This window comes from Passer domesticus, chromosome Z (assembly GCF_036417665.1).
Source record: "Passer domesticus isolate bPasDom1 chromosome Z, bPasDom1.hap1, whole genome shotgun sequence".
Classification (NCBI taxonomy): Eukaryota; Metazoa; Chordata; class Aves; order Passeriformes; family Passeridae; genus Passer; species Passer domesticus.
In genome coordinates this window covers 39,570,299-39,584,131 of record NC_087512.1, presented here as the reverse complement: position 1 = coordinate 39,584,131, position 13,833 = coordinate 39,570,299, and the positions used below count along the sequence as shown (strand labels likewise).

The window sequence follows — 13,833 nt, the reverse complement described above, 5'->3', positions numbered from 1 at the left end:
AACTCCCACAGAAACAGAACCCAGGAGTGGAAAATGTGTTTGCTAGGGAGGCTGAACACAAACCAAAAAGCCTGAGCTTTAAGTTTCCTTCTACAGTTACAGAATCACAGATTACTGTGACGAAGGACCAAGTCCACAAGGACCAAGTCCAGCTCCTGGCCCTGCACAGCACCATCCCCAAGGGTCACACCATGTGCCCCATGACAACACTGTCCGAAGACTTCTTGAAACTCTGCCAGGCTGGTGCTGTGACCACTTCCCTGGGGATCCTGTTCCAGTGCCCAACCACTCTCTAGGTGAAGAACCTTTTTCTAATACTCAGCCTAAACCTCCCCCGAGACACTCGCTGGGGTCCTGTCACTGGTCACCACAGAGGAGAGATCAGTGCCTGCCCCTCCTCTTCCACCCATGAGGAAGTTGTAACTGCAGTGAGGGCTATCCTCAGTCTCCTCTTTCTCCAGGCTGAACAGACCAAGTAGCCTCAGCTGTCCCTTGTATAGCAAAACCCCCAGCACTGGGGGTGAGGCCACTCCAGCTCAGAGCAGAGCAGGACAATCCCTCATCTTGCCCAGCTGGCGATGCTGTGCCTGATGCACCCCAGGGTAGCCTCCTGCCCAACCTATTCTTTCCTTTCTTCCTTTCCAATGCTTACCTAGATCTCCTCAGACAACATATGAATAGCAATGAGCATTGTGAAATCTCAAGGATATTATTTGTGTTGATAATAATTGGCCACTTCACATATTGTGACTCAGAAATTTATTAAAATTTTAAATATAATTAGAATCACAATAATGAAGGTGATGGTATATTGATCCATCTTTTCCAATTCTCCAGTTTTTCCTCTGTGTAATTAGTACTGAGCTATTCTGTTGGGAGGTTTATTTTCTATCTGCAAATGAGTAATCTAGAGGTCATGTTTCAGCATCCATAATCAGATTTTTATAAATTTTAACAGATATTCACGATGGTTTTGGCCAAGTAAAACTCACTAGTCTTCAAAAGTAACTTTTCCATAGCAGATTTTCTGAGTCACAAGGGATTCTGTCATGAAAAGACATTTTTTATAACACTTTATGCATTTGGCTTATTCTAAGTTTTGATGGTAATAGAAACATTCAGATCAAGATGACTCAAGATAAGCTGAAAAGCCCTAGCTTTCCACTGATGAAAGGAATATACTAAAACACTGAGTACCATATGATTTAGACACCATCACACTGTATTACACCACAGATGCAGAAGTATGATAGTGAAAAGCTTATGAGTAGCCCAAAGAACACAATTCCCTTCGTTTAAAACATCAGTCTTGCTCTAACACCCTCAATGACAAAAACTCCATGAACTCTCACATTTACCAAACTCAGTATGTTTTACAAATACTAATCTTAGTGTCACAAGTAACAAAACACTTAAATAAGAATATTTTTAGTTTACAAAGATGCAGAGTTTGAAATTACTTACTTTTCTACATAGCACAGCTCATTTATGTGATAGAAGAAAGGATAGAATATTCTGTAATTCAGCAGCCTGTGCATGGTTAAGACATCTCTGTACAAGTTTCATGCATTTTAAGGCTGTAAATGGAATGAGGAGCAATGGTAGGTGCTAGAGAAACACACTGATGCACTCAATTTCTTTTTATTTTTGAAAAATGGGGACATCAACTAAAACAGCAGCAACTCCATGATGAAGGTGTAAAGATGCACTGCGACAATAGCTCACTTCTCAGATCATGTGTAAATAGAAAATAAGCAGGATATAAGCTAAGAAGAAAAAGTCAGAATCACTGACTCCTAACTGCTCAACCATCTTTCTGTCACAGCAAATATCATGTCATAAAGACAACACAATTATAGAGCTAGGAAGTGATCGTTTACACACGCAAACTAGAGAGCAATAAATCAAAACACTTTGTGATTTAGGCACACTATGAGAAGAATCATGGATACATTGGGTAGCACTTTCTTCTATACCCAAGCAGTTAACAAATGAAAAGTTTCTGAGTACTTTATTTTAAAAAACAACAAGAAAACAAACAAACAAAAAAAACCCCAAAACAAACAAACAAAAAAAAACCACAAAAAATTCAACACAGGCATCAAAATGGAACAAAAAATTTCAAATGCATGTCACTATTGAAGAGTAAACAGTACTGCTTTCAGCCCTAGCCAAGGGATTACCGTTACATAGGGAAATCAAGGCTGACTTTTAAAAATCTAAAAATAATTCTAAGAATGCTTCCCATCTCTATGCTCTGGACAAGAGAAAACAAATGAAGAGACTTAGTCTCTGCATGCCATCTAGGTCATTGGTATTGCACAACCTTCCTCTCAAAAACACTTCAAACAAATTCCTATATGGGATATTCACAGGCTTTAACCGATTAAAAACAAGTGCAAGATATGAAATACCCTCTGGAAGTACCAAATGGGTTGTTTTCAGAAAAAATCCCCGTCTTTCTGATAAAGTAAAAGAGAATCTGATAGTCTGACCAGATACTTTCTATTAAATACAACTTGTTAAATATTTACTCACATGTCACTTTATACCAGAAGGCGAGATAGCTGCACAAGACATTTACATAGGACACTTAACTGCACTTCTGTCTCATATAAGTAGTGAAGCAACACATATCACTAGAATAAATACACCTCTGTAGCAAAGGGCTATGTATGCTATTTTCTTTATCATAGGTTCCAACTCTGTACTACCTCCAAGTTAATAAAACAGGAACAGACTTGTCATCATACCTCTTTCTGTGCTGTGAAGACACAACACACAGGAACATTTCTGACTTCGGCTCCCAACACCTTATCACACTATTCCTGAAAGTTTTACAATCAAAAATTTTTGCACTGAAAAAGCCCATAAGTTAGCAAGTTTTTATTACTTATTTTTTCTCCCTGTGCATTAAAGGTTACAGGCTGCACACTCCCATTCAAACAGTCAAAGACAAAAAGGTAAACAGTTGTCCATTAAGTTACTATTATTTAAAACAGACTCAAAGCCAACACATATATTAATACTTACAATAGAAAATCACGGTAGCTGAAATTCATTACTAGAAAATATGTTCTATTACAATATAAATATTGATAAGATGAATTCTCCCATGCTCAAGATAATCTTTTCAATTGCATTGCTATATGCACTGGTCCTTCCATAGTACTGGGGAAGTGAAGTCACAGCACTAGCTATGACTGCAGGTTAAAATATCACCAACCTGCATGTATTTTGGTGCAGAGAGGACTAACTGCTTCATGGATGAAAGCATGGCTCAATTCTTATCTGTAATATAGACAGCCTTCAACTTAAGGTTTGTGTTGAGCCACAAAACTTGACTTCATTTCATTGCCATTCCCAACTTTCTTAGGTATCTGCAGACAAGCTATCTATTATTTCCATGTTTTGGATTATGATCTGTAAAATCAAGATAAACATTATTATTCCAGTTTTGAAGGACAGAGAATTTTAAGAGATATTATGTGGTTTTGAGGTATCTCACACCATGTAACAAGGTCCTTATATAAAAAGTACTTGGCACTTGTTTAGTTGAAGACATTTAGTAAACACTGAGTTGCATAAAAACTATCTTCACACTACTAGGCAGTATCTTTTGAGTTATCTTAAATTTCTCAGTTGCTTTTATGCAGCTCTGAGCTGCTGTAAAATTAGAAGCAATGCATATAGTACAGACAAGCATTTTGTCATCAGGTACATCTCCTCTCCTCTACTGATAAATGAACATAACAGCTTTTCAAGTAAGCAACATTTTAATTCCTTTAAAAATAATATGGATGTTATAAAATAAGGGTGGGTATTAAAACAAAAGTATGGTATATTAATTGTATTGACAATCAAGAGATTCAAAATGCACCTTCCTTTCACATATTCCCATCTATAAAACCAGGTAAGTTGAAACCAGTCTCCCTGACTTCCCAAGCCCTTCAAGCAATCACTTGTCCTAAATATGAACACATATGCTGCTCGTGTTCCACAACAGACAAAAGTCACATTTTTTACTTCCTTCTGGAAGCATTTGTAAACCTAAAAGGTTTACTCAGGGTAATATTTACTGTCAAAAAACAGGCCACATTTATCAAGCAACAATGAAGGTAAATTTGGGTGATAAACCAAGAATTCCATCTTGCATGAACTGGCATACACTCAGAAGGGAACCTACTTTTGCTTTAACAAGCAGTCTTTCTTCAACAAGCAAAACAGGAGTGAGAAAACTGCAGGACATAAAAGGAAACAGCTTTTGACAAATTGATTCTACAGTTATTGTCTCTCAAACATTATCTGCCCTCTGCCAAAGGTGTCATCTATGTAGTTCGTTTTAGATATATAGATAAATAGATATATTTTAATATATTGACAAATACCCCCCAGTAAAAAACTCTCTGGGCAATTAGGAGATCAAATCTCCTCTTTGATGAGGAAGTGATCACTTGAAAAGTAAATCTTGGGGATGAATGACTAAGGCCTGGTTCAATAAAGCATTTCATATAATAATATTTTCACCATGTTTGTCAGAAGTGCAGCCAAAACACAGAGAAACCAAGTTAAACAAAAACAAGACAACTATAATTACTGCATATAAGGCACTACATGTCATTTTTTTATTTGAAATAAACAGGATCTTGAGCATGGAAATGTTTAACACTTTCTAGCTGTACTTAATTTTATTTTGAAATATGGATGACAGAACATGAGAACACTCATCTGTGTTCCATGCTAAGTCCTAAGTCCTACTTCTACTCAAGTATTTCTGAGTGAAGAAGGAAACCAACTGTAAGACAAATTCTTTACATGGTGTCCAGCACATTTAGAGCATGCAGGCTGAAGAGTATGGAGAATATAGTTCATAAACCCAAAACACTAAATTTTTTAAGAAGCAAAAATCATGAAATCCAATTTCAACAAGGAACTTGTTTCTCATGACCAAACCATCTCATAGACTCAAAGTGGCAAGAAAAATGGTTCCTGTGGTTGGGACAGTCATATCATCTTCCTCTTTTACACATCTGTTAGGATTACCAAAAATGATGGAGCTCACACATGTGCATTGCCTTTCTGTGGCTTTCCCCACAGCATCTCTTAAAGGAACATGGCTGAGGTAGCACTCTAACAACTTTAATTGAAAATGCCCAGTGGATGCCCATATTTAAGGCAGAAAAGGGAAAAAAGAGATCCAGAGCAATGTAGTTGCCTAAGCTTCCTTTTCAGGAAGCAATTTTTCCAGATAAAAATAAAAGCTTTTCTTGAAAAATCATTATGAGCTCCAGCACATAATGAGGACAAAAAAAAATCTCGTAGTTAATTAAACAAATTGTAACTGGCAATAATTTTTTAACAAAACTATGGAAATTTAAGTGTATATACATGTATATATACATACATATCTATCTATCGTATATATATATAAAAAAACCACACGGTTATGTTCAGAAATAGTCTAGTTTCAAATGTTGGTACAGGTTTCACAAAACCTGCATGTGAAGCATCGGATAAGTTAGACAATTGTGATCAGTCACTTGGTTTGTGTCCACATGAAAAGTAACACAAGGAAATATATGGACCACAGACCAAATGAGTACAGTAAAATTTACACACCTTTAAGAATTTAATCCTGTCCATTTACTTAAGGCAACAAAGAATGCATTTGCTTTCAACTGCGAGCTACCTTCCTGCTCCAAAAGAGCTTCTTAGGAGACTCTAAGAGAAGGAGAGAATGACAGTATTTTAAGTTGTATCCACTACTACTTTTAGTACTGTGGCCATGAAAAAACAGATTGAGAACTACCAAAGCCTTTTTAACAGGTTATGCAAAAGGTCTAGCCTTTACCTTCTGTGCTCATATATTACTTTAAAAAACAATGTCTGCACTTACTGACTAGTACACATGCGTTTTTACTATATAGCATGTGAACATAAACCAAACTGAAAATAGACTTACAATGAGGACAATAGCTAAGATCAGTCATCAAAAAATAGTTAAGCCTATTTCTGACAATGTGTAATAAATATACGACTGAAATAAAACACATGTAAAACTGAAATAAAGCACACATTTGAGCCAGTGGACCAATAAGCCTCTTTAGGAGTCATTATAGTCAATCACATCAAGAAGAACCTGGGGACATTTAAATCAAGTAGATTATTCAGCTGGCATGCACAAGTGTATATTCTCAGCTAATAAAAAATCCATAGGAAAAATCTGTAGGAAAAAACTTATGGAGTGTTTGAATGCAGTGCACCACTTTTTTCCAAATGTGGTATGCTGCTCCAGTTGCAAATGCCCTGAAAGCGACAGCCTTCTTTCTGCTCCCAGAACTCACTACATCACTACTCAGAATTCACTATGTAAACACTGGTGGGGGCATACACTTGAGAAGTATTAAAAACTATCAAATGCTTTTTGTTTTTTTTTTCTATTTGGGAAAGAATAAAACTGTTCTCACATTTTCCATTTCCTGTCTTATTAAAGACAAAACTTCTTTTTATTAAGCTAAGGTATGAATGATCATGTTTCAGCCACCAAAAAATAGGGCTTTATAATGAGAAACAACAGCAGACTGAAAAAGTTAGCAGCAGCAGCCAGTCCCAGTAATGTAGCTCTAGATAGCGTCATATGGTAACATACACAAACATCACGTTCTTAAAATGCCTCCACTGATTCTGATAGCCAAACAGTGCTCCACCACAAATGTGTAACTAATTCTTCCTACAAATCAAAAGCAATAAACCCCTCTACTAAAACTGCCTTTTTCTGCCTTTCTTTGTGTTTTAATCTACCATTGCACAGGATGGTTGCTTGCTTGGACAACTATAATTAATAGTGATGTAAATATCTGCAAACTTTAAACTATTTCAAGACATAGCCATGCTGGCCTGAGATCTCCTAATTTAGAGATGGTCACCTCAGAGTCAGAAAGGGAGCCGAAGCATTAGCATATGCATAGTGGTAAGTTGCTTCATTGATCTAAAAATGTAGCCTAATGAGAACATTCACTTTTTGACAACATATATTTGGGAGGCTCTGTATGAAAAGCAATTCCTTGCTGAGAGAGATGGGTGCTATTGTAAAGAAAACTATGATTCTGGCATACCACTACTGGAAATAAGATACAGCTGATACTGTAGTTAGAACTGGACTATTAAAAAAATTACTAAATCAAAAATTTCACTCTTGTTTTGGTTTTTTTTTGGTTTGTGGTTTTGTCTTTTTTATTTTTTAACACGCACAGGCACAGTATTTACTTGGTCTGTTAGATATTTCTTAGGTGAATTCTGAAGCAGCACTATCCTAAAAAACAACAGTTCTTTAGAAAAGCAGAATTAAAAAGTTTCCAAACAATTCACAAATACAAATATTCTTTTAGGGATGGAGAACTAAATACTAAAATTGCTTAGTTCCAATGGTCTGAAATTATATTCTTATGTTCTCATTAAAAAAACTTTTAAATGATAGCGTCTATTTCCCAGACAGCTTAACAACATTTAATGCAAATCAGATCTTGTATATGAGCTGGGAAAAATTTTCCATTCAAATTTCTGAATGAGAAAGAAATTAACTGTTTTCCGTAATCAGCGAAGGCCAGTTTACAGGGTTCCTAGAAAGTTCTGTGAAATTAACAGCAAATAACACCTCTGAAGCATCTCTGAATAACAATTTAGGATTTTTCACCATGTTTCTCTTAGATGTGAAGCAGTGCACAAGCTCACCAGACTGTTTCAGGTTTGATCCTTGCTTTGATCCCTAGTTTGGTAGATTCAAATAAAAATACTCACTTTGACAAACAAAAAATACATGCCAATTAACGATTTAATGTAATTTTTATGCATTGTATGTTAATAGTCGTTACCTGAATTAGCAGAAGCACACCATCCTGAATAAATTTTCTAGTTAACTGAGAGCTCTTTTATACCACACGGTATTTTTTTATCAGTATTTCTTATGAGACTTTGAAATATTTTCTATTTGCAATATAACAAGACAACTCATTTTAGATAATTAGATAATTATTTAGGTAATAATTAATAATTTTAAATAATAATTTTAGATAGTAGGTAATTTCTTGCGTTTCACTTATGCTGGTGAACTCATTATTAAAGGGCAAAGATAGCATTTAGCACTAGGCATATATATCAGAACTGGTTTGGGTTTTTTATTTTTTATTAGAAACTTAAAAGCAGTATCAACAATGTCATTTATGCTCAGGTTATTAAGATAGCTTAAATATTGACAACTATAAGTATCTGGAGTGACACAAAGGATCAACAGCAACAACCAACAGGAAAAAAAGTTGAAGTCATATTGCTAGTAAAACTACCAGACAAACTTTAAACACCAAGAAAACAGTATTTCTGAGAAAGCAGCAGAAATTATTCTAGAAAAGTTGAATCACTCCCTGAAGTTTCAGTATACAATCAAACTAAAACTGAAACAGTCACATGCAATTTTGATCATACGCAGGAAATATGTTCCTTATCTAGTGTGAATATATAAGCATGCTTATTTCAGTGTTTTCCTAAATCCTGTGTATCTTTGTTATCTCATCTGGTGACATTTTTTATACTACTGAAATATTATCAAATCAGCTTTTATGTTTTGACTCTGAATGTAATGTAAAAGATAATTAGTCTTCAAATGAAAATGTGTTTCTCCCCAGCAGATACAGATCGCACACCACAATTCCACTAGTCTGACTAGGTAATTTTCTTTTGCCTAATACAGACAGGACAGCGGAATTTTTTTTCAAGCAGACACAGTCAACTATTAAAACAAACATCATCATCATAACAACACCATTTAACAGTTTTATCATACTCTTCATTATAAAACATTGCTTATTTTAACCAAGTAATTCTTATCAACTCTGTTACACCTTCTCTAAATTTCACACACAAACAGCATTCTGTATTGCTACACATACTGATTGCTAAATGTGCTGACCAAATAGATGACAACATGAAGAGACAGCATAATATTAAATGAGGAGTAAAAAAATGTACAAGAATAGAAAGGAGGACAAAAGTAGAAACGCAAAAGGTGAATGTATTTAAGTTTGTCTATGTATTGTAATGTATATGTTATGTACATGTATTGTAAGAACAGTAGCTACAGAGAACTATAAGCAGAACACATGGTGAGCAAAAGGTAACTGTTTTTTCAATTTTCCAACTTGTTTTTCCAATTTTTCGACTCGTTTTTCCATTTTTTTCAAACAGAGAGACTGAAAGTAAATAGAAAGTGGTGAACAGTATCAAAGGTGACCAAATGAGTCAAAAGAAGACAGGGAAAGACACGAGGTGTGGAAAAGAAGTAGGAAAGAAAAAATAATCACAAAAGGTGTTAAGTAACCTTTTTCAGTTTCAGAAACAGAACAGCAGTTTCAGAGATAGAACAGCAAAAAGGTTAGAAATTCAAAAAATCTTAAAAACAAACAAAAAAAACTAAATAAAGAAGATGAGCAAAAGTATGAGAACCCTCAGCTATTTGGCTAGAAGTCTCTCACTGATTGATTCTGTTCCACTGCTGTAATTGCCGTGTGGATCCACACTGGAAAGCAGCACCACACCTTTCTACACAAGCTTCCCCACTGGTTCCTCTTGAGCACAGTTAACACTGCAGTCACATAGTTTGATCCAGCACACGGTATCCTCAAATGTTTTTTAAATATATATAAATATATGTAAAGTCAGTTCCTACAAACTTAACTGTTTAGAAGGCAACTTTTTTCAAGAAACAATTCCTAGGCAGTTGCAGCAACCTTTCCTTCACCATTCTGTTTCACTTATTCCAAACAGTTATCTTTCTCTCCTAGATTTTGTACCTGGACACAGTTGCTTTGATTTGGTGGTGACTCAGTATAGCAAAATCATCCACCTTGTATTAGAAATACGACTTCCTATCACAAAGAAGAAAAACAACAGAGGAAAATCGGACAGCATAGGCACATAAACCCTAGAGGAAAATCCAACAGCACAGGCAGACAGAAGTTTAGAAGCTATATATAAAAAGTTAGTTCTTGGTTTGAAAGTTTAGAAGCCACATTTAATAAGCTGGTGCTTGTTTTGAAACGATAAGCAAGATCAAAGCAAAGCTCAGTTTTCAAGGTGTAGCAAAATACATCAGTATCCTTATTTTAATCACAGTTGTAATATGAGCTGCTATCAGCTCTCTGACTTCTCTGTTTATTATCGCTTGCCTTCTCACTTCCCTCTTCCCAGTCAACGTCTTTATTTCTATTTCTCTGCTATCTTCAAGGTTGCCTTACTTTTCCGTTACATGCTTTTCTCTTTCTCTTGCGTATCTCTGAAGCTACTTTAAGTTCTGTATAATGCCATTTCTTCTATAAGCGGACACAGGTAAAAATCAAGAATTCTCACAGAAGAGAATTGTACCACCTACACTGAGTAGGAATTTCAGTGGTAAGTCAGGGCTGGAGACATAGTGCAACCAATTCTGAAACCAAATAATGAAGCTCAGCTAGCACCAGGGAGGTCCCTCACTCTTTTTCTTCTCTATTCTCTTAGCTGTAACTGTATTGAAAAAGTCACCATTGCAATGGGAAAACTTCTAGGTAACATAAACAATTCCAAACTCCGTGAATAGTCAGTGGTTTACTCTCAAATATAAGATTGTTGTTATGCCTCTTCCTTACCATGTGGTTAAGTACCTTGCAAATGCAGTGCTGTGAATCTGCACTGGATCTCCATGAATTATTGATACTTATAGATATTAGAAAACAATGGTTATGCTTGTCTTTAATTTTAATTCATGTGTCTACTCACAGACCTTGCTCTAGAATTAGTGTTTGAAAAAAACAGTGAGTATCTTAAGTTTACACATCAGGTTTTACATTTCTATCACTGCAAAGTACATGCTGAAGTTCTCTCTCACAGACTGTGGAACACTTGGACAACAACATCCTCAACAGAAAAGGAGTTTTATCAGTGCAAAGAGATTTTGTACTAATTAAGCTTTCTCCTATAGAAAGAGATTAGGATTGGTATAACAGCATAAGGCACTTTTAAACCTATTGTTCAGGTATAACAGAGGATCTACCATCCTCTTTTAAATGTACCATTTAAAAACTGCTTCAAAATGCATACAGTATGGTTTGTACTAGTGTTATTTGTACCATCAATGCATTTTGCTCACAAATTCCCAAGGCAATAAAATTTTTATCTTAAAAAAATCTTCATCATCTTAGCATAAAATGATTGTAAATACAAATGCTACATATACACCCAAATACACACTGACATACAGAAATATAAACAGAAATGGAATTACCTGGTGAAACAGTTTATGCTGTCTCTATCTATTTAAATCACACCATTCTAAAGCACCACACCATTCTAAAGCACAACACCACAGAATACCTTTCCTAAATTCTCCAAACACCTTTCCTAAATTCACCAAAAAAAGATGTTCACCAAAGAACATCTTTCCTAAATTATGTAACCCAGTTACAAAATAAAAGTCGTGAATTAAAGGATGCTACTCGGCAGTTTTTAGCTAATCATGGAGCTGGTAAATCATCCACCCACAACAATGCACTTTGTGGACATTTGTCATATACTTGCAATGCCCATACTAAGGCAACATATCACAGGAGCTGGCAGTCATTCTATCAAGAGAATTTGGCTACAGAAACAGCAATGATTCATCATGCATTTTAGAAGCACTGTTGAAACACAAAATCAACACACTACTATTTTAATGCTTTAAAGGTTACAAGAGCTTTTAAATACAATCATAAATTTGTTTTCAAAATCAAGACAAGCAAAAAAACCCACAGTTCTAATAATGCATTTAGAAGTGTATCTTTATTCACCTTTTTTTCCCTCAAGGCATAGAAAACAGCTATTTAGTGTCAGCTAACTACTTACCTCTCTACATTGTAATTTAAATTGTAAACTCAACCTTGTTGAACAGGTCTTTTGCAATAGATTAATTAAAATTCACTGATTTAAAACCAGTTTTAATTCGGCTGTATTCAGGTTTTTAAATCCTCTGTAGTAATTTTTTAAATAATCATCACATTTTAATTAATTGAATTAATTGAAATCTATACTACAAATGGATGATTTTCAAACTCACTCTGAATGAAGAGTCAACAAAACAATCCAAATATTTTGTTTCAACATGCACATCACATTTATTGTTGTCCCAAAATCTACCATGAAAATTGTCTCTCACCTACGAGTATCTGAAAATAGTGCTTCAGGTCCTGTCAAAAGCTCTCAAGGTCTGTATTTCTCTGCATCCTTGAAAGAACACTTCTCTTTCTTCCTTAGAAGAACAATCCTTAGAATGTTCCAGTTAAATACAAATAGATGAAAATTCTGTCTCCTGAACACAGACATCTAGAAAGGTTATTAATTTCTTGCCATTGTAACTACATAGTAACTCTGAAACTTCATCTTGTAACATCCATTTACTACCTTCTTGTTGAAGCCACTAAATAACATCTCTACCAAGCTTAAGAAGGCATAATCAGGAAGCTATTTGGATCTTCCGCCCTTTGTCCCATTACACAAACTGACATCATGACTGCTTACCTGCTGGAAAACAACTTCATCCTGCTTCATTTTCTTTTTGCTGTTTTTTTTGATCCTCTGGTTTGTCTGAATCCATTTTGTGACCTGGAGTTCAAAATCATGGTGCTTTTTAGGTAGAAGATGCAACCTGATTGTAGTTACTCAGCATTAGATATCTATAAAGATACTCAAGACAACTTTTTTCATTGCTTCACTGGAAAGAAAAAAGCACTTTTCCTCTCCAAAGTGATGTGGTCTGAGGTAATCTGGTTATTACCTGTACATGATCAAAGTGTGAGGTGATGTTCTTCATCTTAGAGCTTTTGGTTTAAGGGGCTTTGCACAAAGAACATTTTGATGTCAGACCAGGTTGCCAAATGGGAAGTTATAATTGCAATGTGAAAAACTCCTGTAGAAAACCTCTGCGCTTTATCCCTTACACCTTCTATTTAAAGTATGAGATTTATTTCCAGCCACCTACTCGAACACTGGTCCAGACTACCAATGCCAAATTTGGATGGCATGGTTATTGTTTAATAAAGTAGTAACACTTGGTTGGGCTTCCCCCCCCATATTAATATTTTTTTTTTATTGTTAATACTAAAGAAATTACTTTTTAAAACAAAAGCTTGGCAGGGTGGGGATGGTGTGTAGAGTTGAAAACCCCAGGAGCAGATCTGCAAAAAGCGGGTGCAACATAACAGCTGTCAAAGGGTTCCTCCTCACCTCGCCGCTCACTTGCTGGACGAGCTGACACTCCTTCCACGTCTCTCCCTCCTCCAGCAGGGGCTACACGGGGGAGAAAGGCACGGTGAGGCGCGATCGCCCGCGGAGGATCCGCGCTCCGCTCCGCTCCCCGGGGCCCCGCGGCGGCAGGCGGGGGGAAGCGAGTCCGCCTGCCGCCAGCCCCGGGAGCCGCGCCCGCTCCTTCCCGCCTCGTCCCGTTCCGTCCCACGCCACGCGCTGCTCCCGGGCTCGGCAGCGGCACACCGCAGCCCTCGCTAGGAAATGAAACACCTCCGCAGGGTCCCCCGCCCCCGCGCCCCGGCCCCCGGAGCCCCGCGGAGAGGAGGAGCCTGCCTTAAAGACGTCAGGGCCCGCCGGCTCCGGGGCGGCCCGGCCGGGGCACCGCGCTGAGACAACCCCAGCGGGGCGGCCGCGGGCCCGACCCGGCTCGGCTCGGCCCGGCCCGGCCACACTCGCCCCGCTCCGCCCCGCAGGTGCGGAGCCCGGCCCGGCCCGGCCACTGGCGGTGCTCTTGCCAACCCGCGCTCC

At 37.1% G+C, this 13,833-nt stretch overlaps 1 protein-coding gene across 3 annotated transcripts in view; it reads right to left on the bottom strand.

Moving 5' to 3' along the window:
• Positions 1 to 13,833, bottom strand: part of AOPEP (aminopeptidase O (putative)) — a 187,129-nt gene that overhangs the window by 64,263 nt on the left and 109,033 nt on the right. For all 3 annotated transcript variants that reach the window (XM_064405454.1, XM_064405455.1, XM_064405456.1), the window contains 2 exons: positions 13,285 to 13,347; positions 12,580 to 12,663 (listed from right to left, as the gene is read on the bottom strand). In XM_064405454.1, the coding sequence (XP_064261524.1) occupies positions 12,580 to 12,663; positions 13,285 to 13,347 (147 nt within the window). The remainder of the gene's footprint in view (positions 1 to 12,579; positions 12,664 to 13,284; positions 13,348 to 13,833) is intronic.